The 24,956-nt window shown below is 37.9% G+C and overlaps 3 protein-coding genes across 4 annotated transcripts in view; 1 reads left to right on the top strand and 2 right to left on the bottom strand.

Moving 5' to 3' along the window:
- The first annotated feature begins 55 nt into the window (after positions 1 to 55).
- LOC107697614 (DNA-directed RNA polymerase II subunit RPB2) lies at positions 56 to 12,419 on the top strand. The gene is made up of 25 exons (XM_016498409.1): positions 56 to 157; positions 506 to 578; positions 735 to 885; positions 979 to 1,091; positions 3,188 to 3,407; positions 3,548 to 3,706; positions 3,810 to 3,974; positions 4,099 to 4,295; positions 4,885 to 5,004; positions 5,116 to 5,302; positions 5,411 to 5,554; positions 5,636 to 5,775; positions 5,965 to 6,076; positions 6,164 to 6,318; positions 6,396 to 6,594; positions 7,374 to 7,542; positions 8,160 to 8,256; positions 8,363 to 8,457; positions 8,762 to 9,012; positions 9,103 to 9,192; positions 9,864 to 9,971; positions 10,133 to 10,246; positions 10,667 to 10,827; positions 10,930 to 11,125; positions 11,372 to 12,419. The coding sequence occupies exons 1-25, from the start codon at positions 139 to 141 to the stop codon at positions 11,459 to 11,461; spliced, it is 3,525 nt and encodes a 1,174-aa protein (XP_016353895.1). The 5' UTR covers positions 56 to 138; the 3' UTR covers positions 11,462 to 12,419.
- On the bottom strand, positions 11,744 to 23,093 carry LOC107697620 (insulin-like growth factor-binding protein 7). Its single transcript, XM_016498415.1, has 5 exons — positions 22,628 to 23,093; positions 17,331 to 17,440; positions 15,243 to 15,350; positions 14,876 to 15,002; positions 11,744 to 13,179 (listed from the first exon to the last, which is right to left on the bottom strand). Exons 1-5 carry the CDS (start codon positions 23,040 to 23,042, stop codon positions 13,160 to 13,162), a joined length of 780 nt encoding a protein of 259 aa, XP_016353901.1. The 5' UTR covers positions 23,043 to 23,093; the 3' UTR covers positions 11,744 to 13,159.
- Positions 23,094 to 23,601: 508 nt separating this feature from the next.
- The window catches only part of LOC107697618 (mitochondrial inner membrane protein COX18-like), a 6,605-nt gene continuing 5,250 nt past the window's right edge, over positions 23,602 to 24,956 (bottom strand). For both annotated transcript variants that reach the window (XM_016498412.1, XM_016498413.1), the window contains exons 5-6: positions 24,518 to 24,625; positions 23,602 to 23,961 (exon numbers count right to left, since the gene is read on the bottom strand). In XM_016498412.1, coding sequence (XP_016353898.1) covers positions 23,794 to 23,961; positions 24,518 to 24,625 — 276 coding nt within the window. In that variant the 3' untranslated portion in view covers positions 23,602 to 23,793. The remainder of the gene's footprint in view (positions 23,962 to 24,517; positions 24,626 to 24,956) is intronic.

The raw sequence follows: 24,956 nt of genomic DNA, 5'->3' as shown, positions 1-24,956 counted from the left end.
GAAGTGACGTCTAATTCCGTAGCCGTTTGTGTTGTTGTTCATCTGATAACCGCTCAGACATAAAGCGCCGAAGAGTGGGGTGCGCAGATAACCTCTTTTTAATTTAATCAGAAATAAAGTTATTCACCAGCAAATATCATGTATGATCAAGACGAAGGTATGTGTGGGGAAATATAAGCTTAATTTGTGTTTCTTTATTGTTTTATTACAGTGAAATGTGTTGTTGATTTAGTTTCAAGCGTTAACACAACGTAACTGGCTAACTGGCTAAAGCTAGCTTTGTCGTAAAATGGACAAGTTAAGCAAAACTAACTAACTTTTAATATTATAAGTCTAGGTTTTATATCTAGTACAAGCATTTAATGTGTGGTTTCCATTTTAGACTGATAGAGAGAAAGAATGAGGCAATGAATTTGTAAGGATTTGTCAGCTACTGTGTTACACTCTTTGCATTAGATCAACTATTTGCGTAATTAAATGACTTTAAGTTTTGTAATTATTGTAGATATCCAGTATGATGAAGATGATGATGAAATCACCCCTGATTTGTGGCAGGAGGCCTGTTGGATTGTTATCAGGTAATTGTGTAATAAAAATAATTGTCATTGCATTTGTGCAGGAATTTGTGTAACTTTAGTTACAGTTGTTAATTATACATATAATCTTTAAGAGGAATCTTAAACTTTTTTTTTTGACACTGCTTTGCTTGTTTCTTGTCATGCTTCTCTTTCCAGCTCATACTTTGATGAAAAGGGTTTGGTGCGGCAGCAGCTGGACTCATTCGATGAGTTCATCCAGATGTCTGTGCAGAGGATTGTGGAGGATGCTCCACCCATTGACCTGCAGGCTGAGGCCCAGCACACATCTGGAGAGGTGGAGGAACCGGTGAGTGGCTGGATTCAGTGCCCTTTTATCATATGTGGTTATGGTCCTTTCAAAAATAAATTGACTTTCTCATTTTATTTTATTTTTCTGCAGCCTCGGTACCTCCTGAAGTTTGAGCAAATCTACCTGTCCAAACCTACTCACTGGGAAAGAGATGGTGCTCCCTCGCCTATGATGCCAAACGAAGCCAGACTCCGAAATCTCACGTGAGTGATGCCCTTCAGTGTTCGAGGGGAGTTTAACCCTGTCATGTGAAATAATAAAAAATATGAATTTTTTAAAATGGAGCAGTTTATTGAACCTTTAGACAAAAAAAAAAAAAGCATATTTCAGGCCATCATATTTATAGCTCATAGAGTATTATATAGGAGAAATAGTTCCCCCCCCCCTAATATTTAACCATTGACTAGCCATTCAACATTACAGTATAATTGAGAGCTATCAATTTTAACATTTATTAGCCTTTAAAAAATAACTTCTAATTTAAGTGAACTTAAAACAATTTTCATATAAACCCATTATAATAAATGTCATATTTAGCTACCTGTGCCCTTCAGCAAGTAGGAAATATACAGACATTGAATAAAGTTATCACTAAATTCTAAATTAAATATAGATGAATCCTTAAAGCTACAAAAGTTATTGATTTCCTCCTCTTTTTTTTTTTCTTTTGTTCTTTGATTAACAGCCATCACTGCAGCTGGGTTATTAGGTTATTTTGTCTGCTTTAAGAGCTGCCGCTGCTGAACATGACGTGGCTCTGATACTAGGGCTTCTGTAATCAGCGGTAAATCTCCATCACGTGCGTGCTTTCACATTGAGCAGCATTAACTACACAGAGCCATTGTTCACTGACAAGCTGAGCAAAAAATCGCGCGAATATGAACGTGGTTTTGCGCAGCTCGTCAGTGAACAACGGCTCTGTGTAGTTAATTCTGCTCAATGTGAAAGCACGCACGTGATGGAGATTTACCGCTGATTACAGAACCGGCTTTACTGATAAGATGCGCGTTAAATATCGCATGCGATTTATCGTGCAGCCCTATCTGATACACATCGTATTTTCTCACAACTCTACCGTTTCTGAATACACTTCAGGTCTTAAAGTCTCAACTAATGAGCTGAAGAGTTGAATCGGGTGTGTTAGATGAGAGACAGTGCTGGACTGCTTCAGGACAGTTTTGAAAACCACTGCATTTCAGAGACATGTTCTTAAATCTGACTCATATATAACAAATGCTTACATGCATGCACAGTTTTAAGGGAGCTTTAATCACCTTTTTGTTAACTTAATGACTTAACTGAAGACATAACTACGACATTGCAAGCTTGTTTCTTTTGTGCTTTAATATGAAATGATATAGGCTACAGTGCACATCGCCACATTTGCACGTGCTACAAGCACAGTAAAACGGCTGACAGGACAGGAAAATTTTTACTGACATATGGCCTGACAACATTTCATCTGACCGAAGTTCACTGTTGTTCTACTGAAGCTCCATCGTCACCTGTACATTTTCTGTGCTTGTTTGACTAGCACCTGGTGCTGAGGTGAAGTTGGAGTGCGTGTCTGAAAATTTCTGCGTCTAAATAAACGCAATTCTTGTCAAGAAAAAAGAGGCAGAAGCAGCAATTGTGAGTGGGGTGGCCAACCCTAGCTCTGCCCCTGCGTTAATTGCATAATGTATTTTAACGTGTCAAACTGAAAAAAAGAATCACATGCGTTAATCACAAAATGTGTTAATTTTGACAGCACTAATTTAAGTGCTTAGTTTTATGATCAAGGCTCTGTGGTTTTTATTTTGGGGGATAAAACATATTATGTAAAGATGTACAAATAAACATTACTTAAAAGCCTGATGTGTCATGTTTGATTTTTGATAATCCCATTTTAACATAATTTTTCTAAAAAGGATGTATGTATGTATAATAAAGTAATCCTAAATTAATTTAGTCTAGAATGTATTCATCGTAAAATATTACTAATAAAAGTTATTCTTACGTTTATTATTAAAATCAGTATTCAGCAGTAGATTTCAGTTTTTGGAATTATATTAAAAGGCCTTTTACTTGCTAAAAAAGTATACACTGTCAAACAGACGACAGACTTTAGAGCAAAGTTTTGATCATGTTGATAATTTACAGATGTTAGAAATGTGCTTAGTCTTTCAAAGGTTAAAGAGGTATTAAAGCATACTGAAGTTACATGGTGTTGTGTGAACTTTAAAAGTCCCACAAATTTGACAGAGGCAGGCAGAGCTTTTATTACATGTTGTATCTGAATGCACGTTGTGACTTGCAGGTATTCTGCCCCTCTGTATGTGGACATCACAAAGACCATCATAAAGGATGGGGAAGAGCAACAGCAGACACAGCATCAGAAAACCTTCATCGGCAAAATTCCCATCATGCTCCGTTCCACGTACTGTCTCCTGAGCGGCCTGACAGATCGTGATCTTTGTGAGTTGAACGAGTGCCCACTGGACCCTGGAGGCTACTTCATCATCAATGGTTCAGAGAAGGTCAGTTTTGTTTCAAAACACAGAATTACAGACATAATCATAGAATTATTTTGTTAGTGAAATCATATCATTTGTTGTCGTTTTGCATCATTTGTTTCAAAAGTCTGATTTAGGTTAAATGTGTTCTGTCATTTCTCCAGGTCCTGATTGCTCAAGAGAAGATGGCCACTAACACAGTATATGTGTTTGCCAAGAAAGACTCCAAGTATGCTTACACAGGAGAGTGCAGGTCATGTCTGGAGAACTCCTCCAGACCCACCAGTACCATCTGGGTCAGCATGATGGCCCGTGGAGGGCAGGTCAGTATCAAGTATTCTGCTTGCAGTTTGAGCAAAGTTGTATGTTTTTTGGATTCATTAACCCTTTGTGCACTTCCTACGCAAATATTTCTTCTGTGTCCAGGGAGTAAAGAAAAGTGCCATCGGCCAGAGGATTGTTTCCACTCTGCCGTATATCCGGCAGGAAGTACCCATCATCATTGTATTCCGTGCTTTGGGATTTGTGTCAGATAGAGACATCCTGGAACACATCATCTATGACTTTGACGATCCTGAGATGATGGAAATGGTATGTCCCCTTTTGTGAAAAATTAAGCAATCCTTTGATTAGTAGAGATTTATTTCAGAAGTACCAATAAATTAGTGATTCAGCTCAAGACTAATAACGCCATACTCGTACCCCCCCCGCCCAGGTGAAGCCATCTTTGGACGAGGCCTTTGTGATTCAGGAACAGAATGTGGCTCTGAACTTCATTGGCTCCAGAGGGGCCAAACCTGGTGTCACCAAAGAAAGAAGAATCAAATATGCTAAAGAGGTTTTGCAGAAGGAGGTGCTGCCACATGTTGGTGTATCAGATTTCTGCGAAACCAAGAAAGCATATTTTCTAGGGTAAAATAGCATTATGATTTTATCGCGTTGGCTGTAGCTTACACTACCATACAAAAGTTTTTGGTCTGTATGATTCTGATCAAAAATACAATACCATTTTTTATTTTGAAGTATTATTACAATTTGTTTTTATAACAAATGTAACCGTTTTAATATTTTAAAAAGTAATTTATTCCTGTGATGGCAAAGCTGAATTTTCAGCAGCCATTACTCTAGTCTTTGTCACATGATCCTGCATGTTCATTCTAATATCTAATATAATTTTTGTGGAAGCAATGATAAATTTTTTTCAGGATTCTTTGAATTGAAGTTTAAAAGAACATCATCATTTTAAATAGAATATAGAATATTTTTCAGATCATGTAAAAGTCTTAACTGTCACTTTTGATCAGTTTAGTCTGTCTTGCTAAATAGAAGTATACATTTATTTAAAAAGATTATTGACCTCATACCTTTGAACAGTAGTGTGTGTATATATATATATATATATATATATAAACACATTTGTTTATTATAAATAAAAAAAAATTACTTAAAGATTTTTATATTTGTGTAATATAAATAAAATCTGATTGCTTTCTCTTTTTAGTTATATGGTTCACAGACTGCTGTTGGCCGCTCTGGGCAGACGAGAGCTGGATGACAGAGATCACTATGGCAACAAGAGACTTGATCTCGCTGGACCCCTGCTTGCTTTCCTTTTCAGAGGGTAAAAAAAACATTTCACTAAACATTTAATATACATTAAATAATGCTTGTGGAAGTTTCCAGATGAAAATTACCTCCAGAGTTGAAATCTTTGTTTATCTGTTTTTCCCAGAATGTTCAAGAACCTACTAAAGGAGATCAGAATTTATGCACAGAAGTTTATTGACCGGGGGAAGGACTTTAATCTCGAGCTGGCCATTAAGACTCGCATCATTTCTGATGGACTTAAGTACTCTCTGGCCACGGGTAACTGGGGGGATGTGAAGAAAGCCCATCAGGCCAGAGCTGGAGTATCTCAGGTGAGCTCAAATATGCTTTCTTTTCCGTTTACAAACGTTTCTTCCATTGCGCTACCATTTTTGCTAACTGTTCACTCACGTATCTTCACTGCCTTTTTATATACAAAGGTGTTGAACAGGTTGACCTTCGCTTCCACTCTTTCCCACCTGCGCCGTGTAAACTCGCCTATAGGACGAGATGGCAAGCTGGCCAAACCCAGGCAGCTTCATAACACATTGTGGGGTATGGTGTGCCCTGCTGAGACCCCAGAGGTAGTACCCTTTAAAACTAGTATGCATGTGACCTTCAACCCCAACTCAAGTTTTCAATGGAGGGAAATTATTTTGTTGCAGGGCCATGCTGTAGGTTTGGTGAAGAATCTAGCGCTCATGGCCTACATTTCTGTGGGATCTCAGCCGTCCCCCATCCTGGAGTTCTTGGAAGAGTGGAGCATGGAGAACCTGGAGGAAATCTCACCCGCTGCCATTGCAGAGTGAGTGTCATCTTGTTCTATAAGGGGCAGCAGCATTCCGCTGAAATCAACAAGCTTCACAAGCTTTTTGATTTCACAGTTCTATTCATAGTTTTTTTTTAATTGGCTTTCTTTGTTTATAAATTCATAGTCAATTATTTTATAGAATTTTTACTGAATCATACAATATAATTGTGTTTCTTCCTTCAGTGCAACTAAGATTTTTGTGAATGGTTGCTGGGTGGGTATTCATAAAGATCCCGAGCAGCTGATGAACACACTGCGGAAACTGAGGAGACAGATGGACATCATCGTGTCTGAGGTGTGACAACACTTGAGCACCACTCCAGTTTAACGTTTTATTCAGTGTACAGCACCTAACTGTGATCTTGTTTTCATCGTGGTCCAGGTGTCAATGATCAGAGATATTCGTGAGAGGGAGATCAGGATCTACACAGATGCTGGCAGGATCTGCCGTCCACTGCTTATTGTAGAAAAACAGAAACTTCTTCTGAAGAGACGACATATTGACCAGCTCAAAGAGAGAGAGTACAACAATTACAGGTACATACATTTGTGAAGAATACCTGGTTTCAGAATCCGACTGTTCCTCAATAATAGAGTATCTGTCTCCTGTGTAGTTGGCAGGACCTGGTAGCCAGTGGTGTTGTTGAATATATTGACACATTAGAGGAGGAGACTGTGATGTTGGCCATGACCCCTGATGACCTTCAGGAGAAGGGCGTGGCTTATTGCTCCACCTATACACATTGTGAGATTCACCCATCCATGATTTTGGGTGTCTGTGCATCTATTATTCCCTTCCCTGATCACAACCAGGTACCGCCCCACATATTACCGCTATGATACCTGTATGATATTGTGGAATTATTAAAGGGGTCATGAACTTTTTTTTGTACTGTTTTCTAAGCTCCACATAAAATGTTATCAAGATTTTTACATCAAAAAATCATCCGAATTTAGAAGTAATAGGCTATTTTCTGTCCTGTTTTGACCCCCCTCATCTAAACTCTCTGTTTGAATAGGCATGGTGGATTGTAGACTCAAGGAAGTAAATGCCCACTGGTATGATTGGCTAACAGTTGTGTATGTTTGACACCCTACGTCCTTCTAGACGGACGCTGCTGTGATTTTAGTTAAAAACGCATAAATACTCGGTGCATATCAGCGATCTGTACTAACAGACAAAGCAATAGTGACCACGTAATAAAAACAGTTACTCACACTTGTGTGGAGCAACATTACTGTCGGATCCAATATAGTCGCTCAGCATCGTCTTTTAGTTTCAATCTTTCCGAAAATCCTGCGTCGAATTGTGCTTTGTTTGTAAATGAAACTGTGGTGAAATTAAGTGAACTGATGCGATCTGGAAAATAAAGTTCATCCACTCTTTCCTAATGTTAGGATCAGAAGGAAGGCAATGCAAAAGATCAAGGGTTTTTTGATTTATCATTTCATGACCCCTTTAACCTTTTATAGGATTTTAACATCTGCAAACCCAAATATGATATCTAATTGGAATATTCTCTAGTATAACCATTTGTAGCTGAAGAACTTGCATAATATAGCATCTAAATGATACAGTCTCCTGTCTACAGTCTCCCAGAAACACGTACCAGTCTGCTATGGGTAAACAAGCCATGGGAGTTTACATCACCAACTTCCATGTGCGTATGGATACCCTGGCACATGTGCTCTACTACCCCCAGAAACCCCTAGTCACAACTCGTTCCATGGAGTACCTGCGCTTTAGAGAGCTGCCGGCAGGTAATCTATTTCTTACGTTGAACAGTAGTACTGCAACTTTCTACTCTGCCGTTCAAAGTTTTGGGCTCAGTGAGATTTTTTTTAAAAGAAATTAATACTTTAATTCAGCAAGGATTCATTAAATTGATCAATAGTGGTAGTAAAGACATTTATAATTTTACAAAATGTATTTCAAAAAAATGCTGTTCTGTTCAACAAAGAATCTTGAAAAAGTGTCACAGTTTCCACGATGTTAAGCACAACTGTTTTCAACACTGATGATAATAAGAAATGTTTCTTGAGCATTACATCATCATATTAAAATGATTTCTGAAGGTTCATGTAACACTGAAGAGTAATGGCTGCTGAAAATTCAGTTTTGCCATTCTACCATAAATTGCTTTAAAATGTAATAAAATTGAAAACACTTATTTTAAATTGTAACATTTCATAATACTACTGTTTTATTGTATTTTTTATCAAATAAATACAGCCTTGGGCGCATAAAAAATAAATCTCACCAAACTCAAACTTTTTAACAGTAGTGTGTAAATGATCCAGACATAATTCAAAACGAAATGAGAAAAATTCGTAATTCGAAAAAAATAAATAAAAAAACTTAATATTTTTCTTAAAAGGTATCAATTCCATTGTGGCTATTGCATCATATACTGGATACAACCAGGAAGATTCTGTCATCATGAACCGTTCGGCTGTGGATCGTGGATTTTTCAGGTATTGGATTCTAAGTTTTAGCTGGTGAAATTGTAATGTGAGACATTACTTAAAATTCTCCTTTTTCACAAAGTTCCTGTTTTGATTAAAACGTGTGTCACCTCAGGTCTGTGTTCTACCGCTCATACAAGGAACAGGAATCCAAGAAAGGCTTTGACCAGGAAGAGATCTTTGAGAAACCCACCCGAGAGACCTGTCAAGGTGCAATTCTAGTGTTTTTACTCTTCTTTTCATCCTAACTAGCCCCAAGCAGCATGTTTGCAGCATCATATAATTATTCTGTCCTGACTACTGCATGAAGCAAAAAAATCAAGTCAGAAAATATTTGTTAAATGTGTGGACCAGTTTTTAGTTTGGATATTCTTGTTGACATTCGCTGTAAACCTTAAGATAAACCCTGAGATGGGGTGCATTGCTTGATGTTTTATCACATCACGTTTAGCTAGAACATGGTGAGGCATTCTGCATAAGGTGCATTATAATTTCTGTTTCTTTTTCTCTAAAGGTATGCGACATGCGATCTATGACAAGTTGGATGATGATGGTTTGATTGCTCCTGGTGTACGTGTGTCTGGCGAGGATGTTATCATTGGCAAAACCGTAACGCTTCCAGAGAATGACGATGAACTGGAAAGCACCAACCGTCGCTACACTAAGAGAGACTGCAGCACATTCCTGCGCACCAGCGAAACCGGAATTGTTGACCAAGTCATGGTCACGCTAAACCAAGAGGGCTACAAGTTCTGCAAAATTAGGGTGTGCATTGAGATTTATTTTGCCATTCTTTAAACACTGTTTGTGCCAAATGCATAAATGTAAATTTTGCATTTTACAAACTTTGTGCAGGTCCGTTCAGTTCGTATACCACAAATTGGAGACAAGTTTGCCAGTCGTCACGGTCAGAAGGGTACCTGCGGTATCCAGTACAGACAAGAGGTAAGTGTGCACTATCATAGAGAAGTTTAAAGGCCGATACGATTATTTTATGTTTTTGAAAGAAGGCTCACCAAGGCTGCATTTATTTGGGGAAAAAATTGTTAAAACAGGATTGTGAAATAATATATTACAGTTTAAAATAGCTGTTTTCTATTTTTGTAAATTATTTCTGTGATGACAAAGCTGAATTTTCATCAGTGTCACATGATCCTTCAGAAATCACGATTTGCTGCTTAAAAAAACATTTCTTATCAGCGTTGAAAACGGTTGTGCTAATTAATATTTTTGTGAAAACCAAGATTTTTGTTGCAGGCTTCTTTGATGAATAAAGTTCAAAAGAACAGCATTTATTTTTAATCAATGTAATGCATCTTTGTTGAATAGAAGTATTATTTTAACAGAAAAAAAAAACCTTTACTGAACTTCTGAACGGAAGTGTATAAGGGAGGATGTAATGTTGTAGTGCTCATTTTTAATGTCAGTGTGACTAAATGTGTATGCCAGCTTTGTTTAGACTAGCCTGTAGTTGAAGGTCTGTTCACAGGATGTGGCTCTTAAACCGTTCCTGATAGCAGAGAGACTCACAGCTGAAGGCCTTGTAAACAGTCACCCGAAAACCCAAATGCAGCTGAGGTGCGCGTCTGACCTGCGCTGTGAATTTCTCTCATTAGGACATGCCGTTCACATGTGAAGGAATCACTCCAGATATCATCATCAACCCTCACGCCATCCCCTCCAGAATGACAGTCGGCCATTTGATCGAGTGCCTGCAGGGGAAGGTACTTTGGTTCTCTTCTCCTAATCTTGCATATCGGGCTTGTCTTTCAACTCGTTGTCTACATTAGCAACAGATGTTTATTCTGGGAACATGTGTTTGCACACGTGCACCACAAAGATTCTCCAGCTAAGTCATGTTGACATGTTTGGTACTTCCGTTCAGGTGTCTGCTAACAAAGGGGAGATCGGTGATGCCACGCCATTCAACGATGCTGTGAATGTACAAAAGGTCTCCAACCTGCTGTCAGAATACGGTTACCATCTGAGAGGCAATGAGGTGAAGAGCTTCTACCTGCCAGTGTGGCAGCACTATTAAAAGAATAGTCCACCCAAAAATGAAAATTGTTCTAATTTATGCATCCTGAAGTTGTTCCAAATTAGTTTACCTATTACCTATTAGTTTCTTTCTTCTGAGGAACATAAAAGAAGATATTTTGAAGAATGTTGATGACCAAACTGCTTTGGTTCCCATTGACTTCTGTTGGACAAAAATTCAGTGGATGTCAATGGGAGCTGAAACAGTTTGGTAATCAAAAATCTTCAAAATATTTTCTTTTGTGTTCCGCAGAAGAAGGTCATACAGGTTTGGAACGCTGTGAGGATGAGTAAATAACCATTTTAATTTTTGAGTGGACCGTCCCTTTAAGAATGCATTAAATATGTTGAAACATGTTTCTAATGATAGTGTTTTTTGCAGGTTCTGTATAATGGCTTCACCGGCCGCAAGCTCACCTCTCAGATCTTCATCGGACCCACATACTACCAGCGTCTGAAGCACATGGTGGATGATAAGATCCACTCCAGAGCCCGTGGTCCGGTCCAGATCCTCAACAGACAGCCCATGGAGGGTAGATCACGGTGAGACATCACAATCATACTTGCAATTTTTCCATGCATAATATATAAAATCAAATAAAATATATAAAATCTTACTACTTTATTATTTTTTTTTTTCTTCAGTGATGGTGGGCTGCGTTTTGGAGAGATGGAACGTGACTGTCAGATCGCTCATGGTGCCGCTCAGTTCCTAAAAGAGAGACTTTTCGAGGCCTCTGACCCATACCAGGTCCACGTCTGCAATCTATGCGGCCTCATGGCCATAGCAAACACCCGCACGCACACTTATGAGTGCAGGGGCTGCCGCAACAAGACACAGGTGAGCAAGCACTGATATCCTGTCTGACTGGGTCAGGTGGTCATTAAAGTCAGCATGACATGAAACTTCACGCTTTATGCTATTGATCTTATTATGATCAATTCATCCAGTGCATGGATGCAATACAGGATAAAGAGCAAGCAATGAGCTATTACCTGAGCACATTATAGAACTTGTTTTGGATTATTTAAGATGTTAACACGGGCTCTTTCGTGACTCTTTCCATCCTCTGCTTTGTTCTTTCAGATCTCTCTGGTGAGGATGCCGTACGCCTGTAAGCTGTTATTCCAGGAGCTGATGTCTATGAGCATTGCCCCACGGATGATGACCAGCTAAACAAAACACAGATGAATGACGGAAAACGGGATATACAGAATAATGGAAAAAAAATCATAAGGAAAATTATTTTGAATGGATCCCAACAGCACTTCCTGTGGTAACTGCTGGGCTTGTGAACTTCTACATTTCTTGTTGTTGTTGTTTATCATGTTATTGTTCTGAAACAGATGTTTTGGCTGTTCAACTTAGAATAAAATAAAGCTTTTTAAAAAAAAAAAAAAAAGGTTGTGATCATGAAGACATGATTGCTTAGTTTTTCCGCACAGACAACACACTGTATGCCTCTTCAAGTACATCTTTATTCATTAGTGTTATACAAATATCAAAACATATAAACAGATGCATTAGATGCTCAGACTTTTATAGGACAACACTTAATTCTACTGTAATTTAGGAACCACTGTAAAATATTAATTCTTAACCTCCTCTGAACTACAGTATTTGTGACTTGTTTAGCGAAATTGTCATGGCATTAACTAAAAGAAAATTATTTTTTGTTGGCTTTCCCATGACAATATTCTCTCTATTTAGCTCAGAGATGTTCAAACCAGGGCCTGCAGGCCAAAGTTGCTCTCGAATAGGTAAAAAATAAAAAACCATACCATTGATGTATATCTTAATTAGTAATTTATCTTTTTATTCATTTAAATTTGTTTTTTTTTTTAATCTGATGTTTTTTTTCTTTAAAATTTTAATAAAACCTAGTTGGATATAATGCAACATTTACTTACGGCCCATGGTTCTCAATTAAGTATGATTTTTGGCCCATTATAGTAAAACATTTGAGAAACCTGATTTAGATGAAGTAGTCTTAAAGCTTTTTGTTTTGACTGAACCTTGGAGGAACAGCTAAAAGTCTAAAAACACAAATTGTGCACAAATAGTTGACGCTCAAAATATCTGTTTTTCAGCGCCATAGACATCCACCAAAAGAAAAAAAAACAACAAAAGGGATGAGTACAATTTGTATCATCAAAAACATCTTGAAAAATAAAGTGAAGCGAAACATGCATATGATAAGTGGAGACGAGATATTTGAGTGCCTTCATATGCATGTGAGTGTGAATGATATGATGTGATATGAAGTGTGCACGCCTGAATGTTTGTGTTCTTGTGTACAAGTGCGTGTATCTCTTTAAAAAAATAAATCTGATGGTCATCCCTTTTGGCGCTTTACAGTATCGAAGTTATGTGGGCAGACACATTGTAGAGTGAGGTAAAGTGTATATCAGGATTTTTGTGAGTGTCTCTGAACACGGATTAAAGTTCTCTGTCGCTACGACGGATTTCCGTTAATTGCAGCGAGTCTACGACGGATTTCCTTCAATTGGAAAAAATGAGGGGAAAAGAAACATTTAGCGCATTAATCATAAAATTAGAGGGTACAGGTTCCCCTCAAAATTTAGAGAGTCATGCCGTGTTAATATGGGGTTTTCATTGAATTCTTAAACATTTATGTTTGATCTCCACCTTGTATGTATATAGAAGTCTTTTGATATAAGCTATATTAAAGAAGTCTTTTTTTTTTCACATAAAGCAAGTTTTCTCCATAGAACAACTTCTACAGAATAAAGTGCCCATGTGCGAGCTGCTGTTTGTGGTTCAGGTGGTATGAGAGAGCAGTGATTGTGCTAAATGCTTGTCATCAGTGCACAGGTGTAGTGTTTCAACATCTCAGTCAGAGGCCACCTCCTGTTACAGCTCAGCATCCTTCCCTGCATACAAACAGACAAGAGGCACCAATGACTATTAGTTTTTTTAGTTTGCTGCACAAAAAGAAATATTGTGTTATACAGCCAAACAAAGGTAGGTATTTGGCATTAGATAAATAACACCTAAAAACTAAAATTCTGCTCCAAAATCATCATAAAAGTAGTTCATATAACTTGTGTGCTATATTCCAAATCATATGTGAGGAACAAATGGAGATTTAAACGGATAGTTCACCCAATAATTAATATTCTGTCATCATTTACTCACCCTCAAGTTGTTGAGTGCAAAAGAAGACATTTTGAATAATGTTGGTAAGCAAACAGTTGATGGTAGCCATTCACTTCCTTAGTATTTTTATTTATTAATTTTTTCATGGAAGTCAATAGCTACCGTCAACTGTTTGATGGAAGATAGATTTCTGTTGAAAGATACAGGTTTGGAACAACTTAAGTCTGAGTGAATGATGACAATTGTTATTTTTGGGTAAACGATCCCTTTAAACAGTGTCAATTTTGTATTATTTATATATTATAGTATTTATTAAGCTATGATTTTTATTAGCTATGATTTTTATGATATTTATTAGCTATGATTTTTAAAATATTTTCAGTTTTCATTTTAGGTTTAGTCATTTTTATGTGTTTTTATCATTTTTATTATTATTTAATATTTCTGTTTAGATTTTTTCAGTTCCTAAAAGAACTGACATTTTCTTTTTTCTTGCTTTTTCTTTTTTCTTTTAGTTTGTCATTTCTTTACTTAAACTTATTTTACTTCAGTTAGTTCCCAAAGAAAAAAAAAAAATTTTTAAAAATTGCTTCTATTTAGCATTTTCTGTCCCTAAAAGAACTGACATTTTTCAAATATTTTTTCAGTACTAGTTTTTGCATCTTATTACATCTTCACCTTGTTTTATTTCAGTTAGTTCCCAAGGAATATAAGTTCCCTTATATTTTATTTTTATTATATATATTATATATTTTATTTATTATAATTGTATTTTTTATTATATTTTTAATTTCATTGTAGTTTTAGTTAACAGTAACACTGGACTTAAATCATTTTACACTTTAAAGCTTTAAATGTTATTTGCTTCTCCATTCAGATTAAAAGGCAGATGTGACATTTGTGCAGCAATCAAATCCATGCTTATTGTATGACTTCAGTCATATGGTACTTTTTTGATGCTTTTTGTAATTTTGGAAGCACTGTCGTCAGAATGATTCCAATGTATGGAAAACAGCAGCTTGGACATTCTGCTATACACAGAAAAAAAGAAAGTCATATGGGTTTGGAACAACACGATGGTGAGTAAATGATGATTAGCTAGCAAGCTTTTTCAGAAATCATTCAATCTCATCTAAGCTGGAATTTTCGAGCATGCCTTAGTGAAGCAAAATTTTGATGGACTGAAACCAGGGTATGTTCCTCATAAAGTTGTTTTATGGGCTGAACATGCAACAGTAGAAACTCTTGTCACTGCAAAAATCTTGCTCACAGGGAACTGGCAGGTGATGGTGGCCAAGAAAACAGCTTGGCATGATGGGACACGTTCTATACAGCCATGTGATGCACACATAAGTTTCTACTACATTCTCTACTAATGCAGGTCTTTTATGTATCCTGAAGCATGAAGTAGGTGCAAATGGACTGATTTATTGTACATCAGTCAACCACCGTTCAACTGCTCTCACTCACCCTTCTTGGAAGGAATGTCATTGATGGAATCCACCACATGAATGGAGCCCACGGCCGATGCTTCGCCCTGGATGTTGCTGGCGTGACACTCGTAGGAGCTGTCCTCATCCTTGGTAAGTGGAGATATCTACAACAGATGGCCATCAACCTTAGTTTTCACTCAATCTGTTCTCAATGTTTTGATAAGTGCAGAGAATTCCAAACTAATGTAACCTGAGATGAGCCTAGAGTGCCTTCAGAGCTGAATGTTGTAACGGTTTTGTTGCGCAATAAATAACACTCATAACTTGCAGCAGAACGCTTGTAGTATTTATGTGCAGAGAGATACATAATCGAAAGAGTTTATATTTAGTTAAAACACACTTACTAGCACCCAGCCAGTAACCTCATGCTTTTCCGGGCCTCCGCGGGTCTGGACGGCCAGGTTGTCTTTGTCTCCAGGGAGCGGAGGAGTCTTTTCTTTGCTATTAGATACCTATGAGAATCACAACACTCGTAAAGATCTTTTACTTTTACACTGCATGGGTTAATTCAAAACAAATTTCAACATATAAATCCCTAGCACATGATTTTGCAGCACATTAAAGCTTGTTTGTTCTGTGGTGATTTTGGTTGTGCGTGATTAAGTTTCACCAGACTCTACTGAAAGAACTTCTTTCATTCGCACAGATTATCAAAGATATTTTTTGAGTTTTTCTCTAAACTATAACCACATGTGGAACCAGACAAAATAGATCTTAAACTAGTAAATAATGTATTGCATTTCTGTGTGTAGTTTGATAAACAACAGCCATCTGAAGTCCTTTGAGTTCATGAGCATTTATGGAAATGCTAAATGCTAAACTAAAAATTGTCTGTAAACACGGGGTTAATATGAAGGAATCTTCCATGTTGATTTTTCACAGGTATTTCCCTGTATTCTGATACGTATTGCATTTATTCTGTGTTTTAGGGTTAAAAGAACTGTCCATAAAATGTCCTGGTTTTGTTTTTCTAATAATAATAATAATAATAATTCATTACATTTATATAGTGCTTTTCTAGGCACTCAAAGCACTTTACATTGTCAGGGGGTATCTCCTCATCCACCACCAGTGTGCAGCATCCACCTGGATGATGCGACGGCAGCCATAGTGCGCCAGAACGCCCACCACACACCAGCTTATTGGTGGAGAGGAGACAGAGTGATGAAGCCAATCAGTAGATATGGGGATTGTTAGGTTTTCTATGTATTTTTCCATATAGTGTGAGGTGAACGGTGAGGTAAACATAAGCATATTACTGAAGTTACAGTAAGGCTATGGAAATGCTTCTATTTTGCATTTTTCTAAACAAATACACATTTTCCTTGAATATTATATTATCTGCATATCAATTTGAGAAACACTTAATGTCTGATGAAGGCTTTGAATTTGGCAGAAACCTTATTGTTTTTAAATAAAAGTTACATTTATGTTTGTAGAGTGAGTGTTGCATTTTTTTCTAGAGTTGAGTATCAATTTGAGAGAAACATTTTTATTTGAATCAATTATATTAATTATATTTATAATTGTTCTTATTTTCATTGTTGTCGCTGTTGCTATTATTATTATTTAATGTAATGGCAGTATTAACTTATAAGTAAAAGAAATTAAAGATTATGCAAATTATGCAAATTTCTCTAACTTTTCAAAATACTCCCCTCACTCTTTCTCAAGCCTGTCTTCCAGACTTTGTTTTTTATTGCTTAAACTTTTTAATCTCCTTCTCTGATCTCAAGAGACGTTTTAAGTAGTTATTGAGTGACTCAGGGTCTGCATCGCTGTAATAAAAATATCCCAGGGCCCCTCAATCTGAGGCAAGGGTGAAATTCTGCATCCAGGACATAATCTAGTTTCCACCATTTATGAAGCATGACTAACCTGATCAGCAGAAACTGCATAAGAAAATACAACCCATATTACCTCGTGTTTAAAGTCTTAAACTAATTTACAGACACAAAAATGAGTTAGAGCACAAACATAGTTTTAAAGACTAATATTTCCCAGGGTTTCAGATTTCCTGAGAGAGGTTAATAAGGAGGTTTTGTTTTTTATCATGGGAAATCACCATTAGTCATTTGTCTATCCGGTCATCCGCTGTGGCATTTCATATTAGTGACCTACTCTAAAGCCAGTACAAAGCAGTGCCCAGTCCCATGGAATTCTTCGATTCTACCTTTAAGGAGAAAGCATATCTCCTTTAGTTCTAGAAAGTCCTTGTTTGTGGTGCTATTGTTTCTGTGCTGTTATTCATAGCAGTGGACATCCTTTGACATAGCTGGAGCTGTACTGTACGCACAAGCACATCCTTCCTTCTTTTCCATATGGGTTTTGTGTCTGTGCTTTAGGATCTGATACATGGAAAAACGTATCAGCTCAAACGTTAACTACTTGCAAAAGCAATATCGATAGAGTAACTGAAATCTGTTCTTTACCTTTCTCCAGGTGAGCACAGGTGTGGGTATCCCGGTGGCTTCACAACTTAGGAAGACCTGTGAGCCAGTCACGTTCCAGACCTCTCCTGGAGCTGTTACAATAACTGGTGCTGTTCAGGACACAAAAGAAACAAAATGATCTAGAAGATGCATTCTAGTTGCATATTATAATATAATAAGCATGTCATGCTGAAGTTATCAGCATGTGGGTTTCCCTCGTGCCTGGTTGAGTAAGGAATTCTGGGACAGAGTTTGCACACTGCACTGATGGGCAGATTGTAATACAGAGAACAGCTGCTTCATTGCTTCTAGTGTTAAGTGTGTAGTCACATAAAGGAAAAGTTCACTCAAAATTGAAAAGGTTATTTCCAGAAATGACACGAGGGTCTGCGTGACTTTTTCTTCTGTTAAACACATAAAATGATGAATTATTAATTCATTCAATGTCCTAGCAGTTTTCTATTAAATTAAGGTGAATGGTGACTGGCTTCAAAAAAGATATATCGTCGTTGTCTGCATCTCGTAAGACAATGGAAACTGCACCATGGGGGCCTCTATACATTTGCTGAGTTACAGCGCCTGCTGTGACTGTACAGTTCAATTCTTGATGAGCATGCTTTATTGCAATTGCTGCAAGTAAAGATCATGAACATCTGTGTAGATGTTCGGTCTGCTCTCTGCCGTCTCCGTTCTCTTTTCTCTTCCCACTGTGGTGCTCTCTCCTCCTCTCGCTAACTTCGATGTCTTATTGAATGGCACGCCTCCATCTGTTACGACCTACAGCTACTTTTTCCAGGTTGTCTGGATTGATGTTACTTGCTTTCAGGTCTTGTTTGCATACACCTTTGTAACGAAGTACAGGCCTTCCTGCCAGCCTGGAGCCAGTGGCAAGTTCACCATATAGCAGATCTCTGGGGATTCGGCCAGCATTCATGTGGCTGACATGACCGAGCCAGCGCAGATGCCTCTGGGTGAGCAAGGCAAACATACTAGGTATTTTATTAGAGATGAGGTCCTGCCAGGAAATGCCCAGAATCCTTCTTAGACTGCAAAGATGGAAGGCATTGAGTCTGCGTTCTTGGTGGGAATATACAGTCCATGCTTCGCTGCTATAAAGCAGCGTATTCAGTACACAGGCTTGATACACCTTCATTTTGGTGTTGATTGTCAGCATGGAGTTATCCCAGACCCACTTTGCCAGGTGGGCCATTGCTGCTGTTGCCTTTCCAATCCTTGCGTTCAGCTCAACATCAAGGGAAAGATTATTGGAGATGGCAGAGCCAAGATAGATATAATTCTCTACCACCTCAATGGTATGATCCTAAATAAAAATACTAGGGGCACAGCTGACATCTTATCCCATTATGTTGGTTTTGAGAGGGTTGATAACCAGTCCAAAATCTCTGCTAGCATGTGAAAAGCAATTGATCAGACTTTGTAACTCTTTTTCATCATGTACTACCAGGACAGCATCATCTGCAAAGAGCAGTTCTCTGATCAGCACTCTCTGTACCATGAGGTTTAACAGATTACTATCACTTCTGGTGTGAATTGTAGGGTATCAGACCGAATCAGACAATCTGACCCAACAACTAGACGATACCAACGATGAGCTCTACTGAAAAGAGAAGTATCTTGTGTTTTATGCTTACAAGTTAGTCTTAAACTGCCGATCTTGTTACTGTGCTAATAAATAGTGTTTTCACTATATTTTGGATATTAATATTCATTGCAGAGTTGATGTTATACGGCTCGTTCAATGAATTGCTGGCCGTCTCAGTGAGCAGCCGTAAAACAGTGATTCTGTCCAAATTCCCTTTAAAATCTTAAATGATTCCCTTTGAGCTAAATTGACCTGTTTCCCTTACAGAATGTATATGCCCTCATCTGACTGGTTGAAGGCACAATATAACACCAGAGAGCAGAATATACCAAAGAGTGTTGGTGCTAGAACACATCCTTGTTTGACACCACTTCGAATTGGGAAGGGGTCAGAATATGAGCCATCATATTGGACAGTACCCTGCATCTCTTCATGAAAGGATACAATCATCCTCAGGAGCTTGAGTGGGCACCCAGTCCTCTGAAGTACTGCAAAAAGGCCATGCCTGCTAACCAAATCAAAAGCCTTTGTCAAATCAATGGAGGCAATGTACAGTGGTCTCCTCTGCTCACGGCACTTCTCCTGCAGTTGCCTTAATGAGAAGATCATATAAAAAAACCCATACTGTGCTTCAGGATACAAACGTTCTGCAAGTGATTGCAACCTGTTGAGAACTACCCAGGCAAAGGCCTTCCCAACAGTACTCTGAAGGGATATCCCCCAATAGTTATTGCAATCCCGATAATGCTCTGCCCATCTTTTCAACTGCTCCCCACGATTGGTTAAGATGTTGCCCGAAATGGACTTTAGGGGTGATACCTTGATGCTTGGACAGAAAGCCTTCTTCATTCCCTCATACATTGATGCTGCCACAGTCAGCAGAGAGTTGAATGCTCTCACAGATGTTCAGCCAGAAATCATTGGCACATTTACGAGCAATCCGTTTGGTGTCATTTCTAGCCTTCCTAAATGCTGTAAGAGCTTTCACTGAAGCCTCTTTCTTATAGTTAAGCAACGCTGCTCGTTTTGCTCTGATAGCCAGCTCGAGAACAGTAATTCCCGCCTGGAACCAGTCTTGGCTCTTTCTTTCCCTCTTTCCAAAGATGTCCAAGGTGGACACGTAGATGACTTCACGAATATGCTTCCACCTTTCTTCGACATTGCTAGCTGGACAGTCTTTAAGGGCTTCTTCAATAGCATTGACAAATTCCTCACAATGAGCTGGAACTGATGTCACAGCTGTATTGATATACGCGGGCATCCTCTCTGCTTTGAGCTGTAGCATATAAAAGATATAAAAGCATCGTAAATGCACCTTAAAAATAGTCCATACGACGTGTGGTATATTCAAAGTTGCATTGAATGGTAAACTTTGAGGATTCGATTAAAAATTCACTCAATTTACAACCAAGTTGTTAAACTCAAAAATCGATTTAGTCCAAAGGGATAATTAAGAGACAATTTAGTCGTGATAATAAGAAAACTTTCGCTATGTCGACATCACAAGAAAATATGTAGTCGGGTTAAAAAAACATTTTAATGTCACGATCACAAGATAATTAAGTTGTGATAATGAGAAAACTTTTGTTATGTTGAGATCACAAGATAATTAAGTCGTGATAACCAGAAAACTTTCACTATGTCGACATCACACATAAATGAGTCGTGTTAATGAGAAATGTTTTATGTCGAGATCACGAGTTAAGTCTTGGTAACGAGAAAACAACTTTTGTCATGTCAAGATCACAAGATAATTAAGCCATAATAACAAGAAAACTTTTGTTATGTCGCGATCACAAGATAATTAAGTCGTGATAACGAGAAAACTTTCATTATGTCGAGATCACAAGATAATTAAGTTGTGATAACGAGAAAACTTTGTCGAGATCACAAGATAATAAGTCATGATAACGAGAAAACTTTCATTATGTCGAGATCACAAGATAATTAAGTTGTGATAACGAGAAAACTTTGTCGAGATCACAAGATAATAAGTCATGATAACGAGAAAACTTTCATTATGTCGAGATCACAAGATAATTAAGTTGTGATAACGAGAAAACTTTGTCGAGATCACAAGATAATTAAGTCGTGATAACGAGAAAACTTTCATTGTCGAGATCACAAGATAATTAAGTTGTGATAACGAGAAAACAACTTTTGTCATGTCGAGATCACAAGATAATTAAGTCGTGATAACGAGAAAACTTTGTTGAGATCACAAGATAATTAAGTCGTGATAATGAGAAAACAACTTTTGTTATCGAGATCACGAGATAATTAATGCTTGATAACGAGAAAACAACTTTTGTTATGTCGAGATCACAAGATAATTAAGTCGTGATAACGAGAAAACTGTTCCAGTTTACCTGAATTCACCCCTATATTGTTGAAGCCCACATACACTGAAGTTACTTTAGTAAAGATAACAAAAGGTAGTAAAGGTAACAAAATATGTTTCAACCTGTGAACTGATACCTTGCTGTTGAGGAGTATTTCAACTCTGACTCCTGCTGAGTTCTGTCATTTTGCAGAAGCCAGAGGTCAGAGAAAGCTCTACTGGAGAGGCATACAGATTCCTCTGGCTCTTTTAATCCCATGCCAAAATGCTGTTGAAATGAATTATACACAGGTTCACTGATTCATGCGGTCTGACTTTGCTTTAAAACAACAGTCTGTCTGTGTGTTTTGCTAAATGAGACATTGCTATTTGATCAGGCCTGATCTCCCTTTTCAGAATTGAAAATCCACCCGAGAGGCTGGAATTTCAGATATGTCTATTCAGGGATAGCGGAACGTTACCACCCTGTATGAAAACAATGGCCTCTGGCCTGTTCCGTTGTTGCCTTGACACATTGTCAATGTATCTGTGTGTGAACAATTCATTTGTCCCTGGGACAAAGTACAGGACGGGTCAGTGTATGAGCGCTCTGGGAGAAAAGAAACCCAAACAAATGCACATGACAGCTGAATCATGTAAGTGATTGCATGACGTAGGGCATTAACAAGCAAAAACTAATCGAAAGTAGAAAAGTAGTTGTTGACGCAGCTGTGCATATAAGCCAGCATTTCATTTCTTTGCACATACACTCTGATCCTTATGAAATTCTACATTGGATGAAATAAAAAAAACTGACCTTTAAATGGCTGCGGGTGGTTAGGAATAGCCTACTTCAAAACATGAAATGTTCTTGCAACATAAACAGTCAATCTAAATTCAAACAGTGAGCCATTATAAATATTAAAACTGCAGGCACATGATGTTTTGCACCTGGTTTGGGGATCTTTAGGTACAGAACTAAAATTATTTTTTTAATTTGTCAAAGATGAAGCTACATATTGTACTTACAATATTAATACATTGGCCCCAAACTTAAATCACACTCAAAAATGTCTGAAGTCCATTCCATTATATAAATACAAAATACCTACAATTGAATTCGTAGTGACAGGTTCCATTGTGACAATTTGCCCCTTAGTATGCTAGCTACTTTTATTCATTGGAATATTACACACACACAAATATGTGTGTAATATTCTGTTTAATATATAAATTAAACGTTCATTACATATTGTAGCCTACATGCACTATTAATCATCATTATTTAATCTAAATATCTTATTTATTAATGAAAGTTATTAAAGTGTTGACTGCTAAATACAGAGAGGTTCTTACTGTGTTGAGGCATCTCACCTTGAGCGCATTTGCCCTTGTTCTGAATCTTAATCTCGGGTTTTTTCTCCTTCACTGCCTTCACACTTGCTTCTTTCAGCTCACAGCTGCTTTTATAGTTCACGCCGTCAGTGCCGCACACGGAATAGTTGCTCTTGCACACGCAGACCCCTGATTTACTCTTTTCGTTTTTGTCGCTCTTGACGCACTCGAGTCCGGACGCGCAGCGCTTGGCTGAGGCTCCGCGTCCGCCGCACGGCTCTCCCACCCCAGACGCGCAGAGCTCGCAGCAGCCGCACGCGTCTAGCAGCGTCCCAGAGGAGCAGCCCTCGGCCAGCAGCGGCGCGCACTTACTCGGGTCGCAGGTGCCGCAGCTGCGGGGCAGCCGGTCCGCTGACACCACAGCGAACAGAGTTAATAGTAGAAAGCAGATCATAGTGAGGTGTTTAGGGTCTCAGGCTGGTTCAGAGTCTGCTGCTCCTATCTGCGTTGGGATGGAGATACTAGACCCCGCCCAGCAGGACTATAAACATACAATAGCACAAGTAAACATATCCTCCGTTTTTGGCATAGTTCTGTTTTTGTTGGCATAATTTATGGATACCATGGAAAGTATTTTATTATTTTTTTTTTTTTGAATTTGTGCAAATGTAGTTTTTGGTGGTTGGGAGGGTTTTCTAAATAGTTGCAGCAAGGGTGTCCCAAGTCAAAAGAGCCCAGGGCTGCATTTCCCAAAAGCAAAGGTGATCCTAGAGATATTACCGTTTTCACTGTATTTTTGATTAAATAAAGGCTGCATTGTTGAGCATAAGTGACTTCTTTCAAAAACATCTAAAAAAAAATAAAAATAAAACGTTTGAAAGGTAGTGTATACATTGCAAAACTACACAAAGATTTTTTTAAAATAATTTTATAATAACCCCTACACTTTTTTCCTCTAAAAAATGTGTCATTTGTTTCTACCAGGCCAGAACTTTTATTTTAGCATCATCCTAACATTTTACTACTCATTAGAGTTTCTTTCCAAAAGCAGATTTTAATAAACATATCTGACTTGCATTTGTTCTGCCATATTCCTCTGCTTATAGTGTCATGTTGGATGAATTCCCCACTATATACACAGGCATCCACATGTTCCGCTCACATTTTCAGTAGCTGATGCTCTAATTTGCCACGTCCACATCCATCTATTTGATGTATTTGGCTACAAATGCAGCTGCAATGTCCTTGTATGGCGTTTCAGAGTCTGAACGTGTTGGAGGGATCCGACAGATGCCCCGGAAGCGAGGGGATCTCAGGAGCAGGTTATGTGCCAGGCCAACACAACTTGAGCTGAGCCAGTACAGAGACATGGACTACGAATGAAGGAAAAAGAAAGAATAAAAATCACCAGGAGTCATTTAAATTTCTAATTTCTAATATGAATGATTATGACCAGTAATATGAATTTTTAAATTCAGAGTGCTGTTTTTGTGAAGCATTCTCAACTTATCTACTGCTCCTACATAAGAAGGACTGGAGACACAACACAAATACGTCAAGGACGGCTAGATAAGCACAAGGCATCGATTTGTACATCTGCTGAAGATACCACAGAAAAGCTGTACAACATCTCATCCCTTTGTAACTATTCTTAGGTGGGCTTCAAAAACACAACCCTCCGTATGCCCCCTTTTGTCACAAGATCAAAAGAGTCAGAGCTATGTACAATAAGGGGCATATCTGTGTAGGTACAGAAAACATCATGTACCACTGCGATCTTTTGAAAAACAACATCACTTGAAAACGTGAGTGATATTTTTCATGTCATACAACTTAAAACCTGTCCAGACCCTCACTTAACATAAAGTTACTGTACACAGATACAGCAGATAATGTTTGAATGGAGTTGCTGAGGGCTGTGACACTTACTGACAGGACTGTGGCAGCTATAGGAATCATCACCAGAGATATTCCTCTGATGAAGTTAGTCACATACTTTTGGAACTTTGAAGGCTCTAGCTGTCTGAGGACGAATATCTGGAAAAACAAATTGGAGAATTAAAAAAAAAACAAAAAAAAACAAGAAAAAATTTAATTGGTGAATAATAAGATCTCATACAACCTGTCAAGAACAAGTAATATTTTACCCCAATTTTAAAACAAAAATATATAAACATAACATTATAATAGATTAGAGTTAGACAAATAATATTATATTATATTAATAATATTAAAGGGGTCATATGACGTTGCTAAAAAGAACATTATGTTGTGTATTTGGTGTAATGCAATGTGTTTATGCGGTTTAAGGTTAAAAAAACACATTATTGTCCATATAATGTACATTATTGTTGCTCCTCTATGCCCC

Source organism: Sinocyclocheilus anshuiensis, unplaced genomic scaffold (genome assembly GCF_001515605.1).
Source record: "Sinocyclocheilus anshuiensis isolate Anshui unplaced genomic scaffold, SAMN03320099.WGS_v1.1 scaffold1364, whole genome shotgun sequence".
Lineage (NCBI taxonomy): Eukaryota > Metazoa > Chordata > Actinopteri > Cypriniformes > Cyprinidae > Sinocyclocheilus > Sinocyclocheilus anshuiensis.
Note: the sequence above shows the minus strand (reverse complement) of the source record. Positions and strands in the feature narration are given on the sequence as shown.